Genomic DNA, 16,934 nt, shown 5'->3' with positions numbered 1-16,934 from the left:
GGTTTTATGATGGGGTCGCTCCTCCAAAACTGTGTTTCACAGACAAATGAGTGAAGATTTTGCAGAGGGGCACCGGCCTGGCAAGTCTTCCCTTCTAGAAGAATGCATGCTTAAATGAGGATAAATAAAGACGAGTAAAGATGAGTAAAGATGAATAAAGTTTTTGTGAAAATGACTACTGAGTCCGTCTCTGGATGCTCGAGGAATAAAAAGAACCGGGGTAAAACTGATTTCACAACAGTTGTCATTCACTAGGTGGTTTAATGTTGAAGAACATGTTTTTCTCTATCAACCAATGCTTGCCATGGGGTCTCTAGACCTGTGTGTCTGGGGCTTACCACAAGTCTGCAGACTTGCATGTTTTAAAAGGACCAAATCTCAGCCTGATGCTTTTTTCCTCTTCTTTTTATTTCATGTTTCGAACCCCAGCTGCTATGCTGAGCATCCATCCTGACAGATCTCAGTTCTTTTGGTATGAGACGATCACGCTGAGCTGTGAAGGGACAGACAACTCTGGAAATTGGACTCTGAAGAGAAACACCTCTAAAACTGCTGAGTCATGTATCTCGGGTTGGGGAGTGTCAAATCAGACGTCATGCACTATTGTGGACACCTATGCATCAGACACTGGAACATACTGGTGTGAGTCTGATCGAGGGGAATGCAGTGAGGCTATCAACATCACAGTCACATGTAATGCTCTTTACTATTTGATGTTTTAGACTTTGTATCTGTTATAGAGCTGAGGAGTCATAGCACGGTTTGATTTTTAGATGGAGTGATCCTGGAAAGCCCTGTGCTTCCTGTGACAGAGGATGAAACAGTGACACTTTTCTGCTATTACAAGTACGATGAAGAGAGCAGGGCGACTTCTAATTTCTCTGCTAACTTCTACAAAGACGGACATTTAATCAGTACTCAGCCTGCAGGGAACCTCACTTTCTCAGCTGTGTCCTTATCTGATGAAGGGTTCTACAAGTGTGAACACCCAACAAAAGGACAGTCAGCACAGAGTTGGATGGCTGTCAAAGGCAAAGGTGGGTTCAGGCAACAAGACATCTGTTTCAGAAGAAATGTGGTAGACGTGATACATAAAATACACCCAGTCTGTCCTTTGACATATTCATTGTGCTCCAAAAGCAATGCATTGACTAATTTCACCTATAAACTAGTCACTGAGGATTGATTGACATATATTCAAAAGATTTTGTTATTTTCCAACTGCTGAAGCATAAAATCCTTATTGAGGCAGTCCTTTCTTCCTCCTCTCACCCCAAATGGTCGCAACAGACAGCAGATGGCCGCCCCTCCCTGAGCCTGGTTCTGCTGGATGTTTCTTCCTGTTAAAAGAAAGTTTTTCTCTCCCTCTGTCGCCAAAGTGCTTGCTCATAGGGGGTCATATGATTGTTGGGGTTTTCGCTGTTTTCTTTGTATTATTGTAGGGTCTTTGCCTTACAATATAAAATGCCTTTAGGTAACTGTTGTTGTGCACTGTATTGAATGCTGAATTGAAACTATTTAAAATGCAGTCACACATTTTCAGTGTGTCCACATGCACATTGCATGGTCAAAAAAAATATAAACAGTATAAAAAGTGGATGTAGCCATTCTTGCACCACCCATTACTTAGTGAAGTACTCTTATGAAACCTCAAGTTGAGTGCTTTACCACTTTGAACTGGACATGATAAGGGAAGAGGTGTCCAATGCACATTCATTGTTCAAGAACTTATGACTGGTAATTAATTCATGAGTGAGCATTACTTGGATAATCCTTCATTCTGATTTCAATAAAGGCCATAATTTACTAAATGAACTTCATATTTTATTCATTATGACTAGAAATTCGTGGCTGAGCCAAGCAAGTCAACAGAAAAAGGTTTAAAGAGGTCACAGAGTGAGGGAACTTCCCCTAGACTTCTATAGCACTGGAAGTCTCTTTCCAGTCACAGGAGTCTCCACCTGCTGGCCAATTAAAGAATGAAGGTTTAACATACTTGCATATTAGACCTTGAGGCTGTATTCATCTTTTATACAGCCTGTGCAGGACTGCTCTGATTCACACATCTTATCCACACATACTTAATTAGAAGTTAAATATGAGAAATACATATATAAAGTCCAAGAGCTTTTAAGCTCCTGTGCCCTGTATTTCTGCCTTGGCTTTCCTTGTCGGTTACCTAATTGATTCTACTGTGTATTGTTTGATTTCCTTCCTTTATTGTTGCCTTTCACCCATTTATTCTGCCAGTATTTTTGGTACTTTCTATGCCAACTCTGTTATTTTGTTCTGTCTTCCTTACAGTCAGAGCTCAGCTATCAGTATCTGTGCCTGGACTGATTGGTGCTATTCTGGTGAAACTCTTCTACACTGTGATTATTACACTGGGTGCAAATGTACTCATACGCTGAGCTAATGGTAGAAAACCTGAGAAAATGAGTGTGATGTGACCTCTTTGATATCATTGCCCTCATATATTGAAATATATCTTTAGATTTGTACAGCCATGATGTTTCGCTTTTTATTTGAAAATGCTGGAAATTAATCGCAAAGAAAAAAACCAAGAATTTAAGAACATCTAAGATAAGATGCAGTAAAAATGTTTAAGGATGTGTTCACCAACAGCTATGGAGTCTGTGTATGTAATGGTGTTAAACATGTACTCATAAGGCAAGTATTTAACCATCCAGCCATCAGTTTTTGCAGCTGAGCTAGAGCTGGAGCCTATCCCAGCTGTCATAGGGCGAGAGGAGCTATGGACAAATTGCCAGAACTGGTGAGAGACAGATCTGAGAATAACCATGTAACCTAGCATATCTTTGAATTGTGGGTGGAAGCTGGAAAACCCACTGAGAGAAGATGCAAACTCCACTTAGAACACCAGGCAACTGATGGATTCACACCCAGGACCGTCTTCCTGTGAGGCCGTGGTGAGAAAACCATATCATTATGCCGTCCTTGTTACTATATGACTGTAACTACCCTCTATAGTGTTTTGTAAACCATTTAACACATTAATATGGTTCTAATAAATGACAACTGGAGTGCCTGGAGAGAACCCACACCAGCACTGGGAGAAGATACAATCTTCACACCGAAGACCAGGAAACTGATGGATTCACACTCAGGACCGTCTTCCTGTGAGGCTGTGGTGCTAATCATCGTATCATCATGCAGCCCATGTTAAACTATATGACAGTAACTACCCTCTATAGTGTTTTGTAAAACATTTAATATGTTATTGGGGTTCTAATAAATGACAACTGGAGCATCAAAGAGTGCATTTTGTGTTTTCTGTTGGAAAATACACTTTAGGTTTTAAAAATGCATCATTTTAAATCTGGGTGAAGTATTTTTATAGGAAATCAAAAAGGATCAAACTCATATTGAGGATAAATGTGTGAATGACTATTAAGTTACATAGATGCTGCCTTGATTTGCAGCCCAATGTCTGTTCAAGACAAACTTTTCAGGAATAATTAAAAATAACGTTCAGTGTACGATGAAGCCCTCTGTCTGTAACTCAGGGTATCAGCATGTTTACACTGTTGACAGGTGACAAAAATAAATGTTTCTCAGTGCTCACTCTGCCTCATTTTTTAGGTAATCACCATTCAAACCTGGGTGATGATGATAATAATAGTAATAATAATAATAATAATAATAATAATAATAATAATAATAATAATAATAATTGTTATGGCCCTGGGCCTCGGAGGGAGTGAGAGCGCTTTTCTCTTCAAGCAAATCCAGCCCTGTGCCAGCCCTCCTGTATGCAGATTGCAGTGTGTCAACCCTCATAGACAGGGGTGCACATAAGTGGTCCGCAGGTGCGCTTCAAACAAATGATGAACGCACAGAGATGTGGTGCAGAATATGCCGTGAAAATCCCTCTCAAGCGAACAAAAACAGTGCCTTTTATATGGACGCAAACACACATTGCAACTTCTAATCTGGTGCGTGTCTTTTATTTTGACAGTGCATGCGCACCTGCAGACCACTTATGTGCACCCCTGCTAATAGACACTGGACTGCCTGGGATCCGGTGGTGCTCCAGGAAGCAATGAGTGCTTGATTGTATCCACCTGTGGCTCTGTGTCTGCTGCTTAGGACTGAACACGCTTCCTTCTTGCCTCCCTCTTTGAACTTTGCTCGCTCAACTCTGTTCATAGCATTGAATTTTATTTGTTAACCTCGGTGCCTGGTTGAACTTAACTTGATTAGAGTTTTGTGATGCTAGCTTGCCTCAGTTAACTCTTAGCTTTTACTATTGTCTGTGTTAATGCCTTCATGTAAAGTGGTCTGTTGAAAAAGCCCTGTCGGTTTTCTGTTTTACTCAGTTTCTTGTGTGAGGGCTCGTGTATGTTACGCCTCCCTAGGAGAGGGGATCGTAACAACAACAACAACAATGATAATGATAAAAATCCCAAGATGTAAACCTACCCATGTCACACATTCAACTATGTGTTACATAAAAGCTTTCACTGTAGTGAGATGCATTCAAATTTTAATTTGAGTCAGTCAGATCTGATCTTCAAGGTTACAAACTTTCATTTCTAATCATTAAACTGCTCAAATTCCAAGTAAGATTATTGCTCATGTAACCTTTGTATCCTTAGTTGTTGTAAGTCATGGCAAGTCAAGTTTTCTCACATAAAGTTATTGTGTAACTGCTCTTTTTGTATGCCTTTGAACAGTTATAGTTACTGTATCTTGTATTTGTTGTATTATGTTGTGTTGTATTTGAGTTTAGGCTATTTATTTATTTATTTATTTCACCAAAAACACGCAACACAAAATAAAACTGTAGACAGACTTGACTGATCATTGTCGAAGAGAAGGCTTCAGGTTTTCCATTAATTTGTCCTTGCTCTTTATGTTACAATCAACAGTTTGAGATATACGTTTAGTTTCTGTTAGATTTGTATTGTTGATTGTCAGCTACAAACCTATCAGTTTCATTTGGTTTAATTTCTTGTGAAGAATGACACAGTAATTTAGGTTTCATGTAACTTTATCTTAGCCTCAGCATCTTCGTCTTTGAATAGTTTCGTCAGAAAAAAAACAGAACTCTTATTGTGAAATGTGAGGTGATGATTCAGTTTTTGTCCCTGTTGCTTTGTTGTTTCATGTTGTTTTTGTGATAACAAAGTCCATCTGAAGACTGTTCTCGAAAAGACGAGCACCAAATGATGTTAGACCTGCTGAAGTGAGAAAGTTTTTGCAACCTGCAGGGACTCTCTGTGATCTGCCAACAATGGTACCAATGCCAAGATAAACGCACTATTCATTATGTATATCGTGAAAACGACATAATTATATATTTTAACACCCTTGAAATTATATTGTCTCTTGTAAAAGGGACTTATTTCTTCCCACTTTATCCTTAAAGTACTTGTTCAAAGCAGATTTTAAGGTATTTGGTATTCACTTACTAATATCGTAGGGTCTCTATATTATCAAGCATCACAAGGGTGTTGTTGTGAAAATCCTTCTGAGACCAAGAAAAAATAAAGCTCTGGACATTTTTTGTGTGTTTGTTTTTTGGAAGATTTAAAATTTTTAGATGATTTGGATTAAATAAAAAACCTTTTTCCAAATAGCGGTTTATTCATTTATTTATTTATTTTTATTTTCTGCCACTAGCTCGACAACAGAATGATGTTATGTGGAGATTTGGTGTTCACGTTCATGTGGATTTGTGGTTATTGTTTTGTTCACAAACAGTAAAATTGTTAGATGAAGGAAACTGGAGAGGAAATGTCTGCTCATCTACAGGGAGTGCAGAATTATTAGGCAAGTTGTATTTTTGAGGAATAATGTTATTATTGAACAACAACCATGTTCTCAATGAACCCAAAAAAATTTTTTTGGAAGTAGTTTTTAGTTTGTTTTTAGTTTTAGCTATTTTAGGGGGATATCTGTGTGTGCAGGTGACTATTACTGTGCATAATTATTAGGCAACTTAACAAAAACAAATATATACCCATTTCAATTATTTATTTTTACCAGTGAAACCAATATAACATCTCCACATTCACAAATATACATTTCTGACATTCAAAAACAAAACAAAAACAAATCAGCGACCAATATAGCCACCTGTCTTTGCAAGGACACTCAAAAGCCTGCCATCCATGGATTCTGTCAGTGTTTTGATCTGTTCACCATCAACATTGTGTGCAGCAGCAACCACAGCCTCCCAGACACTGTTCAGAGAGGTGTACTGTTTTCCCTCCTTGTAAATCTCACATTTGATGATGGACCACAGGTTCTCAATGGGGTTCAGATCAGGTGAACAAGGAGGCCATGTCATTAGTTTTTCTTCTTTTATACCCTTTCTTGCCAGCCACGCTGTGGAGTACTTGGACGCGTGTGATGGAGCATTGTCCTGCATGGAAATCATGTTTTTCTTGAAGGATGCAGACTTCTTCCTGTACCACTGCTTGAAGAAGGTGTCTTCCAGAAACTGGCAGTAGGACTGGGAGTTGAGCTTGACTCCATCCTCAACCCGAAAAGGCCCCACAAGCTCATCTTTGATGATACCAGCCCAAACCAGTACTCCACCTCCACCTTGCTGGCGTCTGAGTCGGACTGGAGCTCTCTGCCCTTTACCAATCCAGCCACGGGCCCATCCATCTGGCCCATCAAGACTCACTCTCATTTCATCAGTCCATAAAACCTTAGAAAAACCAGTCTTGAGATATTTCTTGGCCCAGTCTTGACGTTTCAGCTTGTGTGTCTTGTTCAGTGGTGGTCGTCTTTCAGCCTTTCTTACCTTGGCCATGTCTCTGAGTATTGCACACCTTGTGCTTTTGGGCACTCCAGTGATGTTGCAGCTCTGAAATATGGCCAAACTGGTGGCAAGTGGCATCTTGGCAGCTGCACGCTTGACTTTTCTCAGTTCATGGGCAGTTATTTTGTGCCTTGGTTTTTCCACACGCTTCTTGCGACCCTGTTGACTATTTTGAATGAAACACTTGATTGTTCGATGGTCACGCTTCAGAAGCTTTGCAATTTTGAGACTGCTACATCCCTCTGCAAGATATCTCACTATTTTTGACTTTTCTGAGCCTGTCAAGTCCTTCTTTTGACCCATTTTGCCAAAGGAAAGGACGTTGCCTAATAATTATGCACACCTGATATAGGGTGTTGATGTCATTAGACCACACCCCTTCTCATTACAGAGATGCACATCACCTAATATGCTTAATTGGTAGTAGGCTTTCGAGCCTATACAGCTCGGAGTAAGACAACATGCATGAAGAGGATGATGTGGACAAAATACTCATTTGCCTAATAATTCTGCACTCCCTGTATGCAGAGTGCTCAGAATTAAGGGATGCGTCAGGTGGGAGCTCACCACAGCCTCGTTTTGCCCTTACATTGTTTTTGTAGCTTCAATATGGGATATTTGTGTCCTGTGGCTTTTCAAGCTGCACGTGCTGCACGTGCTGCACTGCTGCCTGCTCCTTATGCATTGCTGCGAGTTACGCCATCACCTGGCCGAGCAGCTGAGCTTGCTCTGTGGGCTGCAGGTCCGACATGCCCAACGGATATTTTGGTATCACTGTGATAGAAAGGACCCAGAACACACTGTGTTGGAAAGAGAAATAATTGATTTGCAAAGGTTCTTTTTCACTCCTGACAGCTTTACAGCTTTACAGTTGTTGCATTGCTGCTTGACACACACAGGTCCAGGTTCCAGCTTCACTGATATACAGAGGGCTTAGCCACCTTTCCAGCTTCCTGGCACTGTCCCTTGAACCCACTGCACCATCCCTCCTCTTCAGTGGAGCTACAGACCACAACTCCCCAACATTATTCTTACACAATAAGTTGAAATTAAGACTCGTCCCTGTTCAGACAGTGAATGGACTGATGTCTTGTTCCAAAGCCTCACCGAGCAACAGTCCTCATTACTTGTTCAGTATCCAAAAAAGCCAGTTTAACAGCTGTGGTTTTAATTGCAATGTGTCAACTATTTACAGTGTGACTTTTGTGTCTGAAATCAGCAAAGAAAACAGAACAGCAAGGATTTAAAAACAACTTTTTGTAAGCAGTACAAATGCATGAGTTTTCCAATATAATTGAAATTATACCTGAGTTCTTGTTTCTTTAAATTACTAGTGACATATTAACATAAATTGGTGGAGAAAACAAGTAGCATTCAATACCCATTGGTATTTTTTTAGACTCTTTTTCTCCAGTTGATCTTTCTTAGTTAACTTGGTTCAATCCTTGGCTCCTCCAGTCTCCATGTCAGGAGTGTGAATGCATATGAATGTAGTTAGGAAGCAGTCAGCTTAAAGAAAGTGTGTGATTGGGTGAATGTGCCATGTTGTAAAGAGCACTTTGAGTAATCCGGGAGAGTAGAAAAGTGATATGTAAGAATTAGTCCATTCACCGTCTGAACAGAGTTTCGTCATGTTACTTTTGGACTATTATGTTCCGGGACATGTTGTTATTACATGACTTGATTAAAGTACACATTAGGCTGAAACCTCTGGCAAACCAGATCTGGGCCACCAAAGGGCCGTCATTCTATGTGGTATGTGGGCCATGTGTAAGCACATTGTGTCGGCCAGATCCGGGCCATACCACTTTTGCTATGTGGGATAAAGAGTAACGGTGGTGTCAAGTGGTGGCAACACTTTCCTGGCTTTTTTTAACCACGAGTAATATTTTATTATATAATATTAGAATGCTAAACACTGACAGTAACACTAGTTTCAATGTATATTAATCTTCCTGAGCACAGTTTCTCACTTAACACACAAGCTTTGTCAATTGTCCTGTAGTTTTATATCTTTGCTGAGCTTCAGGGAATATGTGATTTTAAGTCAGTAGTTATTATTTTGGTTTTGGTTGGGAAAGAAAGAAGTGTGATGAATGTTTAGCAAATTATGTACGTGTCAGTTTTTTTTCAGTGTTAGTTCCTGGTTATGCAAATATGTAAATATAAACGGTATTAAAACGCTGGTCTTAGAGAAGTTCAGCACCTCCACACTGGACAGTTGAAGCTACCAGCTGATACTGAAAAGAAATAGGAGAAGATATTCTTCAAAAGGTTTGTGACAAACTCTCAGATTATCTTGTGTGCTTTCTTTAATGAACTGCTAGACATTTTAGATTTTCTTTTTCAACAGAGATACTAACATTACCATGAAACTGCTGACTGTGGCTGCACTTCTTTGTGCAATGATGGTTCTAACCATGGCTGTTGGTGAGTATTGCAGCATAATCTATCTATCTATCTATATATCTAGATATTACTGTTATAATTTGAACATGGAACTATAATTCCATGTATGCACAAATACATGCCTAAGAAATAAGAATTCCCCGCACTTTGTTAGTTAACCTACATATTTGTACACATACCTGCACCTGAACACTGTGAATCACTTAACAAATATTTCACTGTCTACTTGCATGACTTGTCAGTGATTGTTTATAGCATGATTAAAAAATACAAAATCTGTCAACCAGAGATACAGTGGGGCAAAAAAGTATTTAGTCAGCCACCGATTGTGCAAGTTCCCCCACCTAAAATGATGACAGAGGTCAGTAATTTGTACCAGAGGTACACTTCAACTGTGAGAGACAGAATGTGAAAAAAAAATCCATGAATTCACATGGTAGGATTTGTAAAGAATTTATTCGTAAATCAGGGTGGAAAATAAGTATTTGGTCACCTCAAACAAGGAAAATCTCTGGCTCTCACAGACCTGTAACGTCTTCTGTAAGAAGCTTTTCTGTCCCCCACTCGTTACCTGTATGAATGACACCTGTTTGAACTCATCATCTGTATAAAAGACACCTGTCCACAGCCTCAAACAGTCAGACTCCAAACTCCGCCATGGCCAAGACCAAAGAGCTTTCGAAGGACACCAGGAAAAGTATTGTAGACCTGCACCAGACTGGGAAGAGTGAATCTACAATAGGCAAGCAGCTTGGTGTAAAAAAATCAACTGTGGGAGCAATCATCAGAAAATGGAAGACATACAAGACCACTGATAATCTCCCTCGATCTGGGGCTCCACGCAAGATCTCATCCCGTGGGGTCAAAATGATCATGAGAACGGTGAGCAAAGATCCCAGAACCACACGGGGGGACCTGGTGAATGACCTGCAGAGAGCTGGGACCAAAGTAACAAAGGTCACCATCAGTAACACACTACAACGGCAGGGAATCAAATCCCGCAGTGCCAGACGTGTTCCGCTGCTGAAGCCAGTGCATGTCCAGGCCCGTCTGAAGTTTGCCAGAGAGCACATGGATGATGCAGCAGAGGATTGGGAGAATGTCATGTGGTCAGATGAAACCAAAGTAGAACTTTTTGGTATAAACTCAACTCGTCGTGTTTGGAGGAAGAAGAATACTGAGTTGCATCCCAAGAACACCATACCTACTGTGAAGCATGGGGGTGGAAACATCATGCTATGGGGCTGTTTTTCTGCCAAGGGGACAGGACAACTGATCCGTGTTAAGGACAGAATGAATGGGGCCATGTATCATGAGATTTTGAGCCAAAACCTTCCATCAGTGAGAACTTTGAAGATGAAACGAGGCTGGGTCTTCCAACATAACAATGATCCAAAACACACCGCCCGGGCAACAAAGGAGTAAGAAGCATTTGAAAGTCCTGGAGTGGCCTAGCCAGTCTCCAGACCTCAACCCCATAGAAAATCTGTGGCGGGAGTTGAAAGTCCGTGTTGCTCGGCAACAGCCCCAAACATCACTGCTCTCGAGAAGATCTGCATGGAGGAATGGGCCAAAATACCAGCTACTGTGTGTGCAAACCTGGTAAAGACCTATAGTAAACGTTTGACCTCTGTTATTGCCAAACAAGGTTATGTTACAAAGTATTGAGTTGTATTTTTGTTATTGACCAAATAGTTAGTTTCCACCCTGATTTACGAATAAATTCTTTACAAATCCTACCATGTGGATTCATGGATTTTTTTTTTTTTCACATTCTGTCTCTCACAGTTGAAGTGTACCTCTGGTGCAAATTACTGACCTCTGTCATCATTTTAGGTGGGGGAACTTGCACAATCGGTGGCTGACTAAATACTTTTTTGCCCAAATGTACATGTACAACTATTCATTTGCTCCCAGCCAACAGTCACCTGGTCAAGAGGTCCAATGGTTGTCCTTATCGTTGGACTCGCCACAGTGATCGCTGCTTTTACTACGTTCCAACAACCATGAGTTGGGCTAGAGCTGAGGTGAGTTTCTTTTTCTTTTCTGATTAAACCACTTTTAACTGTTACTAATTACATTAAAAATTTCTGCTCTCTGTCACTCTCCACTGAAGAGAAACTGCTTGTCCATGGGGGCAAACCTTGCATCAGTGCACAGCATCAGAGAGTACCAGAAAATTCAGAGACTGACTGCCCATTATGGCTACCCCCAAATTTGGATTGGAGGAACTGATGCACCCCAGGTATTTTTTTTATTATTAGACAGTATTTGTTAGGTGTCTAATAAATTCAGTCAGAACCACTGTAGTCAAAATTATTTTTAAATTTCCACCTGCAGTGATTTATATCTAATGGTATGGCATGGCTATGAAGGTACCTGGTCTTTTCTGTACACATGTTGGAAGCCTAAGTCAGGGGAAGGAGCTAGAAGACAAAACACAACAGGCATAAATGATAACCTATACACTATGTCAAAAATATATGAACGGCAGACCTGGGGTTTAATTGGATTTAAATATGGGTTGTAAACAATAGTGAAACTACCAGTAGACTAAAGGAGCTTAAAGAGCATGCCCAGTGTGAGAATTTCCAGTTTTTACATAGAAGGTTGCGTGCTCAAAGTCAGATGATCTGCTAGAACTGTGGCTATGCTTAACATTTTGGCCGCCCTGAACTAATGTGTTCAATTTCTGTCTTCTAGGAGGGTATTTGGTTGTGGAGTGATGGCACCAGTTTTCACTATTCACACTGGTGCCCAGGAGAGCCCAATAATGATCGCAATCAGCACTGTATTCAGATGAATTATGGAGGTAATTTAGAAAACAATAATTAACATGATTGCTTAATGTGTTTGAAAGGTTTACGTGATCTAAGATAGAAGCCATAAAGGCTAATTAACTAGAGTTTAGGTTTTTGACTTTTTTAACATTTTACTGACTTCTACTTGTGAACCTTTCAGATTCCAAGTGCTGGGATGATCTGCGGTGTGATGCTCATCTGCCATCTGTCTGCGCCAAGAAAGTCTAATGTTTCTTGGACTGACACTGATGTATGATGGTGTTTGTGTTTCGCTAGCTCTTACTTTATTTTATTTTGCAGCATTATATTTTTCCTCTCTATAGCACCCAAAGAAAATGAACAATCAACACAAGTTGGGCTGTCATTAAGGCCATGTGACTTTAGTGGGAGCAGACTTGTTACAAAAGGATTGATTTTACATTTTTCTTCTGCAAAGAAAACTGTTCTCTTCTTTCTTTAAAATTGAAGCGTCAAGCAAGCATATCTCTGTGTTATGTCTTTTGTTTTGAGGTGTATATGCATATTTACCAGATACATATATTAATATTTGTCTACTCTTTTATACATGTGTTAGTTCAATTACCAAATTTTTAAAAACTCATCACACATTCAGCAAACCTGGGGAAAAAAGTGCTAAGATTTGTTATACAAGTTTGCATTACCCATGTATCCTGCAAGCCCATAGATTTATATATGTGTCTCCAAAAGTTGATTCTGTTCATCTGGACGTAGCAACGTCCAGATGAACAGAATCAACTTTTGGAGATGTACTTACCTGGATGATTGAGCATGCATCAAGACGTTTATATATGTGCTGTCAGATTAAGTGGGCATGTGCTGACAATTTAATCTATTTTTACTATGCGATTTCCTGTCAACAATATTCCTACTACAGCAGTCCTATCTATTTGTGAGCCTTTCTATATAGCTAAAAATGAAAAGAAATTTGTATACACAGTTCAATAAAGAGCATTACAATACAAAGAATTGTATCTGTAGCTTACTCTGTGTGCGTGTGCCCATCTCTGAGAGCACAGAAATCATAAATTGAAACCCAATATCCATCATAGTGAGGATAATAAAAGACGACAAAACTCTGACAATTTTAGGCAAACTTTGGAGTGTAAATAACAGTATTTAGAGAGGCAAAGAGAGGAGATATCAAGTGTACCTGGGGGCACCTGAGTGGAGTCAACACCAGAAAACTGGAAGAAAGTAGACCAACACCTATACCACCACAGGCAGGCACTGTTGGGAGGCAAGTTACAGGGAGGAGTGCCCAGAGAGGGCAACTCAGTTAAATACACAAAACACTTCTGTGTTAAAACATTTAATCAGGCTAAAATACAATTTAACAAGCCTAAGCAAGACAACAACAATGGAGACCTAGAGTATATTAAAAAGCAGGAAAAAAAACTCCTGGGTCCACTCTACTAAATTGCAGACCCCATACTCAGCCTGTTCTCACTCCCGAGGCGTAATATAGTGACAATTTATCAAGTCCTGAGGAACGTGAAAGATGACCTTCTGCGTTCTTATGCTACACGCTGGGTTATGGATGAAATCCAGCAGAATGACACTCTGCTGTAATAGACGTTCCAGCCATGTATTCCAGCCTGAACCCTAAACTTATCCCTAACGCTAACCAGTGCTTTAATGACGTTAGATAGTGTTTTCCAAAGCGATCTAAGTAAAATGAATGTACGTGTGTAGATTAATTCCAAACAGTTCTCATGTTTAACCCAGGCAAGGAGTGACTGACTGAATTCAGGCCAATCTTTTTTTTTTTTCTTTTGTTTGTCCAGTTTGGCTCTTTTGCCATCAGAATTATTGTCTAAAGGCAAAGAAAGATGCCCAACGGATTTACTTTACCAAATGGACCATCCCAGCCTTGCCGTAATCGTCTATTTGATTCACCTTTTATTGTTTATTTTATTTTATTTTCACTTCCTAAATATGGGACAGACATGACTGGGGATAAGAAAGAGGGGGGAAAAACAGCGGAGAAGAGGGATGGTGATAAAGGGCAAAAAACAAAAACAAACAAAATAAGCAGACAAAAAATACATATATCAATCACCTGGATCACCTGTTGAGAAAGAAAAAAGAGAAAACAAGCAAAAAAAAAAGAGAGCAATATAATAAACAACATCATCATGATAATCTATGTGAATATAACCTCCAAACCGTGGAGGGCCTGAGATGTCCCCAGAGAGGTGGCGTCTGATACCCGACCTGACATAAAGACACAGACATACAGGCACACACAGATGCAAACATCCATTCCCACCCTCATGCTCTCATATGCAAATACTCAGCACTCATGTGAGAAGGCTCCAAACCTCACTCTGCCACTGTGGGATAAAATTGAGGCACAGGCAGCCAGAGGGGGGCAGAGGGGGGGATGCCTGACTTTGACTATAGTATATACAGTAAGGTATAAACGAGAAGGTATAAAATGTCACTGTATGTGTATTTGTGTGAATGTGTATATCCATCCATCCATCCATTCGCTTCCGCTTATCCTTTTCAGGGTCGCGGGGGGCGCTGGAGCCTATCCCAGCTGTCTGTAGGGCGAGAGGCGGGGTACACCCTGGACAGGTCACCAGTCTGTCGCAGGGCTAACACACAGGGACAGACAACCATTCACACTCACATTCATTCACACCTAATGGCAATTTGGATTATCCAATTAACCTATCCCCACAAACTGCATGTCTTTGGACGGTGGCAAGAAGCCAAGGCAGAAGAATGTGTATAGATTTTTTAAAATTTTCTTCATGATATAACATTGTTCAGACATGCCCTGTAAGGACAAAATCATTTCTGTGGGAATTTCCATTCAGATTATGTCCAGTTTATGTCCGCATAAATTTAAAGCATGAAAGGTGAAGAGAAAATCTCCGTCCCGGTTTCCCTCCAAGGCGTGAGCACCGATAAGCAGAGTTTTGTCCTTTCCTTATAAGACTCCTAATTATTCAAAGTAACACTCAAGTATGCCGTTCAGCTGGGTTAGTTACAGTGCCGGGAGTAGCTTGGGAGAACAAGGAAACACAGACTGCTTCAGGTTGCCTTCCCAAACCAACTCAAAGGTTTATTCAGTACAAAACAGCTTATATAGAGGAAAAAAAGGTTCGTGTGTCAGCAGGTTCTCAGTTCAAACCGGTACAGACCAAATAAGGAAACATCTTCCTGCCTTGTGAGCAGAGAAGTATCCTTTGTATAGTTCAGCTCTTCAGTTACAATTTATGATCATCCCAGCAAAATACACTCCTAGACATAGAATACAGAGTTCTTTCATTAGTGAATTCTGAAACAAACCACCTGGCTTTTTAACAAGCTCTTTTCTAAAAGATAAGGAAAGGAGGATGGGAGTAAGGAAGTGGTCTCGTCTCTGTGGTATTTTCGACCTTGGGGTACCAGCCTGTGATTCTTACACATCAATTCTTGGGTCAGAGAGAAAGAGAAAAACAACTAGTAAATGGGCCTTATTGAGTAACAGTTTTCCTGTATAATATCACAATAAAACAATATCCTGTAAATGCTACCATGGTATCAAAATATCACAACAGTTCCCCCCTTTTATCATGAAATGATAACATAGTATAAAGACAGAATGTAATAACATAATATAAAGACAAATCATAAACGTAAAACAAATCATAAATGTAACTGGTCCTACGAGCAAGCTTAATATCATAAATTCTGAGAGCATATATGACATTTAAAATATGATGTCAGTTTTGACCTCTGACCTCACTTTTACATTTCACATCTGTCTTTCTTTCACGTTGACCCCAAAATGTGTTAAATCTTTAAAGTATTGTCAGGAGAATGAATGAGTTAGTTATAAATATAATGCAGTACAATATTACATAATAAGTTCAAGTCATTAATGTCCATTTATTTTCACATACTTATTATCCTACTCCAGTGTAATGTTATATAAAAATACACTATTCTTGCTTAAAAGTAAGCACTGCACAAACAGCGAGCTGCCTGAGGTTTGTGCTCTCAGAGAGCTTCTTGTTCTTTAGTTTTCACTGCTGGTTAAGGCTGACTGTGCCGTACTCTGAGTCTCTGTTTCCTGGTTTTCCTCGCCCTCTTTGATCACCTCACTCATGTCAACAGCAGATGTGTCGTCTTCCAGCTGTTCTGATGGCGGCTCTTCTTTTCTTTTGTTCTCGGTGTCGTCACCACGAGCTCTGCTGCGTTTTTTGTCATTGTTTTCAGCTCAGTTTCATTCACCTTGGTGTCTAAACACAGAAAGGAAAAGTGTCATACATATACATGTGTTTGTGTGTTTGAATACAGCTTTCCTATTGAAATTTTTATGTGACCATAAAATACCTGTAACTGTGTTGGAACATTAAAATAAAAGTACGCATTAGTCAGAGCAATTATCATGCGTTTGTTGATTTATATTCCTGTTTAACCCCACTGACACTCCCTCTGGTCCCTCCTGCTGGTTAAGATCCTATAATGTCTGTGAAGGTTCTCAGTCATCCAGGTCATCGTAGTCAAAGAAGCTTGCAAAGAAAAGCGTCTGGACTTCTTTAAGTTACTTGAAGACGTTTCACCTCTCATCCGAGAAGCTTCTTCAGTTCTAAGGTCAAATGGTGGAGAGTCCCAGATATAAACCTAGTGGGAGTTTCCCCCCACAGAGGGACAAATGGACCCCCTGATGATCCTCTAATTGCTGAGCCAAGGTGTGAAACTGGGTGTGGGCTCCAATCAGCCAGAGTTTTGGGTGAGTTCATTGTGAAACCTGGCCCCACCTTATCATGCAAGGTGGGGCCTTAAAGAAGTCCAGACGCTTTTCTTTGTAAGATCCTGTAATGTTACATTCATCCCTGAACCACAGTGTAAAAATACTGAGCAATCATAAACTGGAAACTGAGCAGTGTGAGAATAAAATATTCATTCAG

General features: G+C 40.1%; 2 protein-coding genes across 4 annotated transcripts; both read left to right on the top strand.

Moving 5' to 3' along the window:
* Nucleotides 1-241: 241 nt before the first annotated feature.
* Nucleotides 242-3,268, top strand: LOC113019005 (sialoadhesin-like). Of its 3 annotated transcripts, XR_003271904.1 has the most exons (4): nucleotides 242-693; nucleotides 774-1,037; nucleotides 2,305-2,930; nucleotides 3,046-3,268. XR_003271904.1 is itself a non-coding variant. In XM_026162490.1 (3 exons), exons 1-3 carry the CDS (start codon nucleotides 387-389, stop codon nucleotides 2,409-2,411), a joined length of 678 nt encoding a protein of 225 aa, XP_026018275.1. In that variant the 5' UTR covers nucleotides 242-386; the 3' UTR covers nucleotides 2,412-3,268. The 3 variants fall into 3 exon arrangements, 2 of the variants coding, with proteins under 2 accessions (XP_026018275.1, XP_026018274.1); XM_026162490.1 differs by having other exon boundaries at nucleotides 2,305-3,268; XM_026162489.1 differs by lacking the exons at nucleotides 2,305-2,930; nucleotides 3,046-3,268 and having other exon boundaries at nucleotides 774-1,263.
* A 5,746-nt stretch (nucleotides 3,269-9,014) lies between these two features.
* LOC113019021 (ladderlectin-like) lies at nucleotides 9,015-12,489 on the top strand. Its single transcript, XM_026162511.1, has 6 exons — nucleotides 9,015-9,070; nucleotides 9,150-9,226; nucleotides 11,123-11,232; nucleotides 11,322-11,450; nucleotides 11,909-12,017; nucleotides 12,167-12,489. The coding sequence occupies exons 2-6, from the start codon at nucleotides 9,166-9,168 to the stop codon at nucleotides 12,232-12,234; spliced, it is 477 nt and encodes a 158-aa protein (XP_026018296.1). The 5' UTR covers nucleotides 9,015-9,070; nucleotides 9,150-9,165; the 3' UTR covers nucleotides 12,235-12,489.
* The last annotated feature ends 4,445 nt before the right edge of the window (nucleotides 12,490-16,934 follow it).

This window comes from Astatotilapia calliptera, chromosome 3, assembly GCF_900246225.1.
Source record: "Astatotilapia calliptera chromosome 3, fAstCal1.2, whole genome shotgun sequence".
NCBI classification, from domain to species: domain Eukaryota; kingdom Metazoa; phylum Chordata; class Actinopteri; order Cichliformes; family Cichlidae; genus Astatotilapia; species Astatotilapia calliptera.
This window is presented reverse-complemented; position numbering and strand designations above follow the sequence as displayed.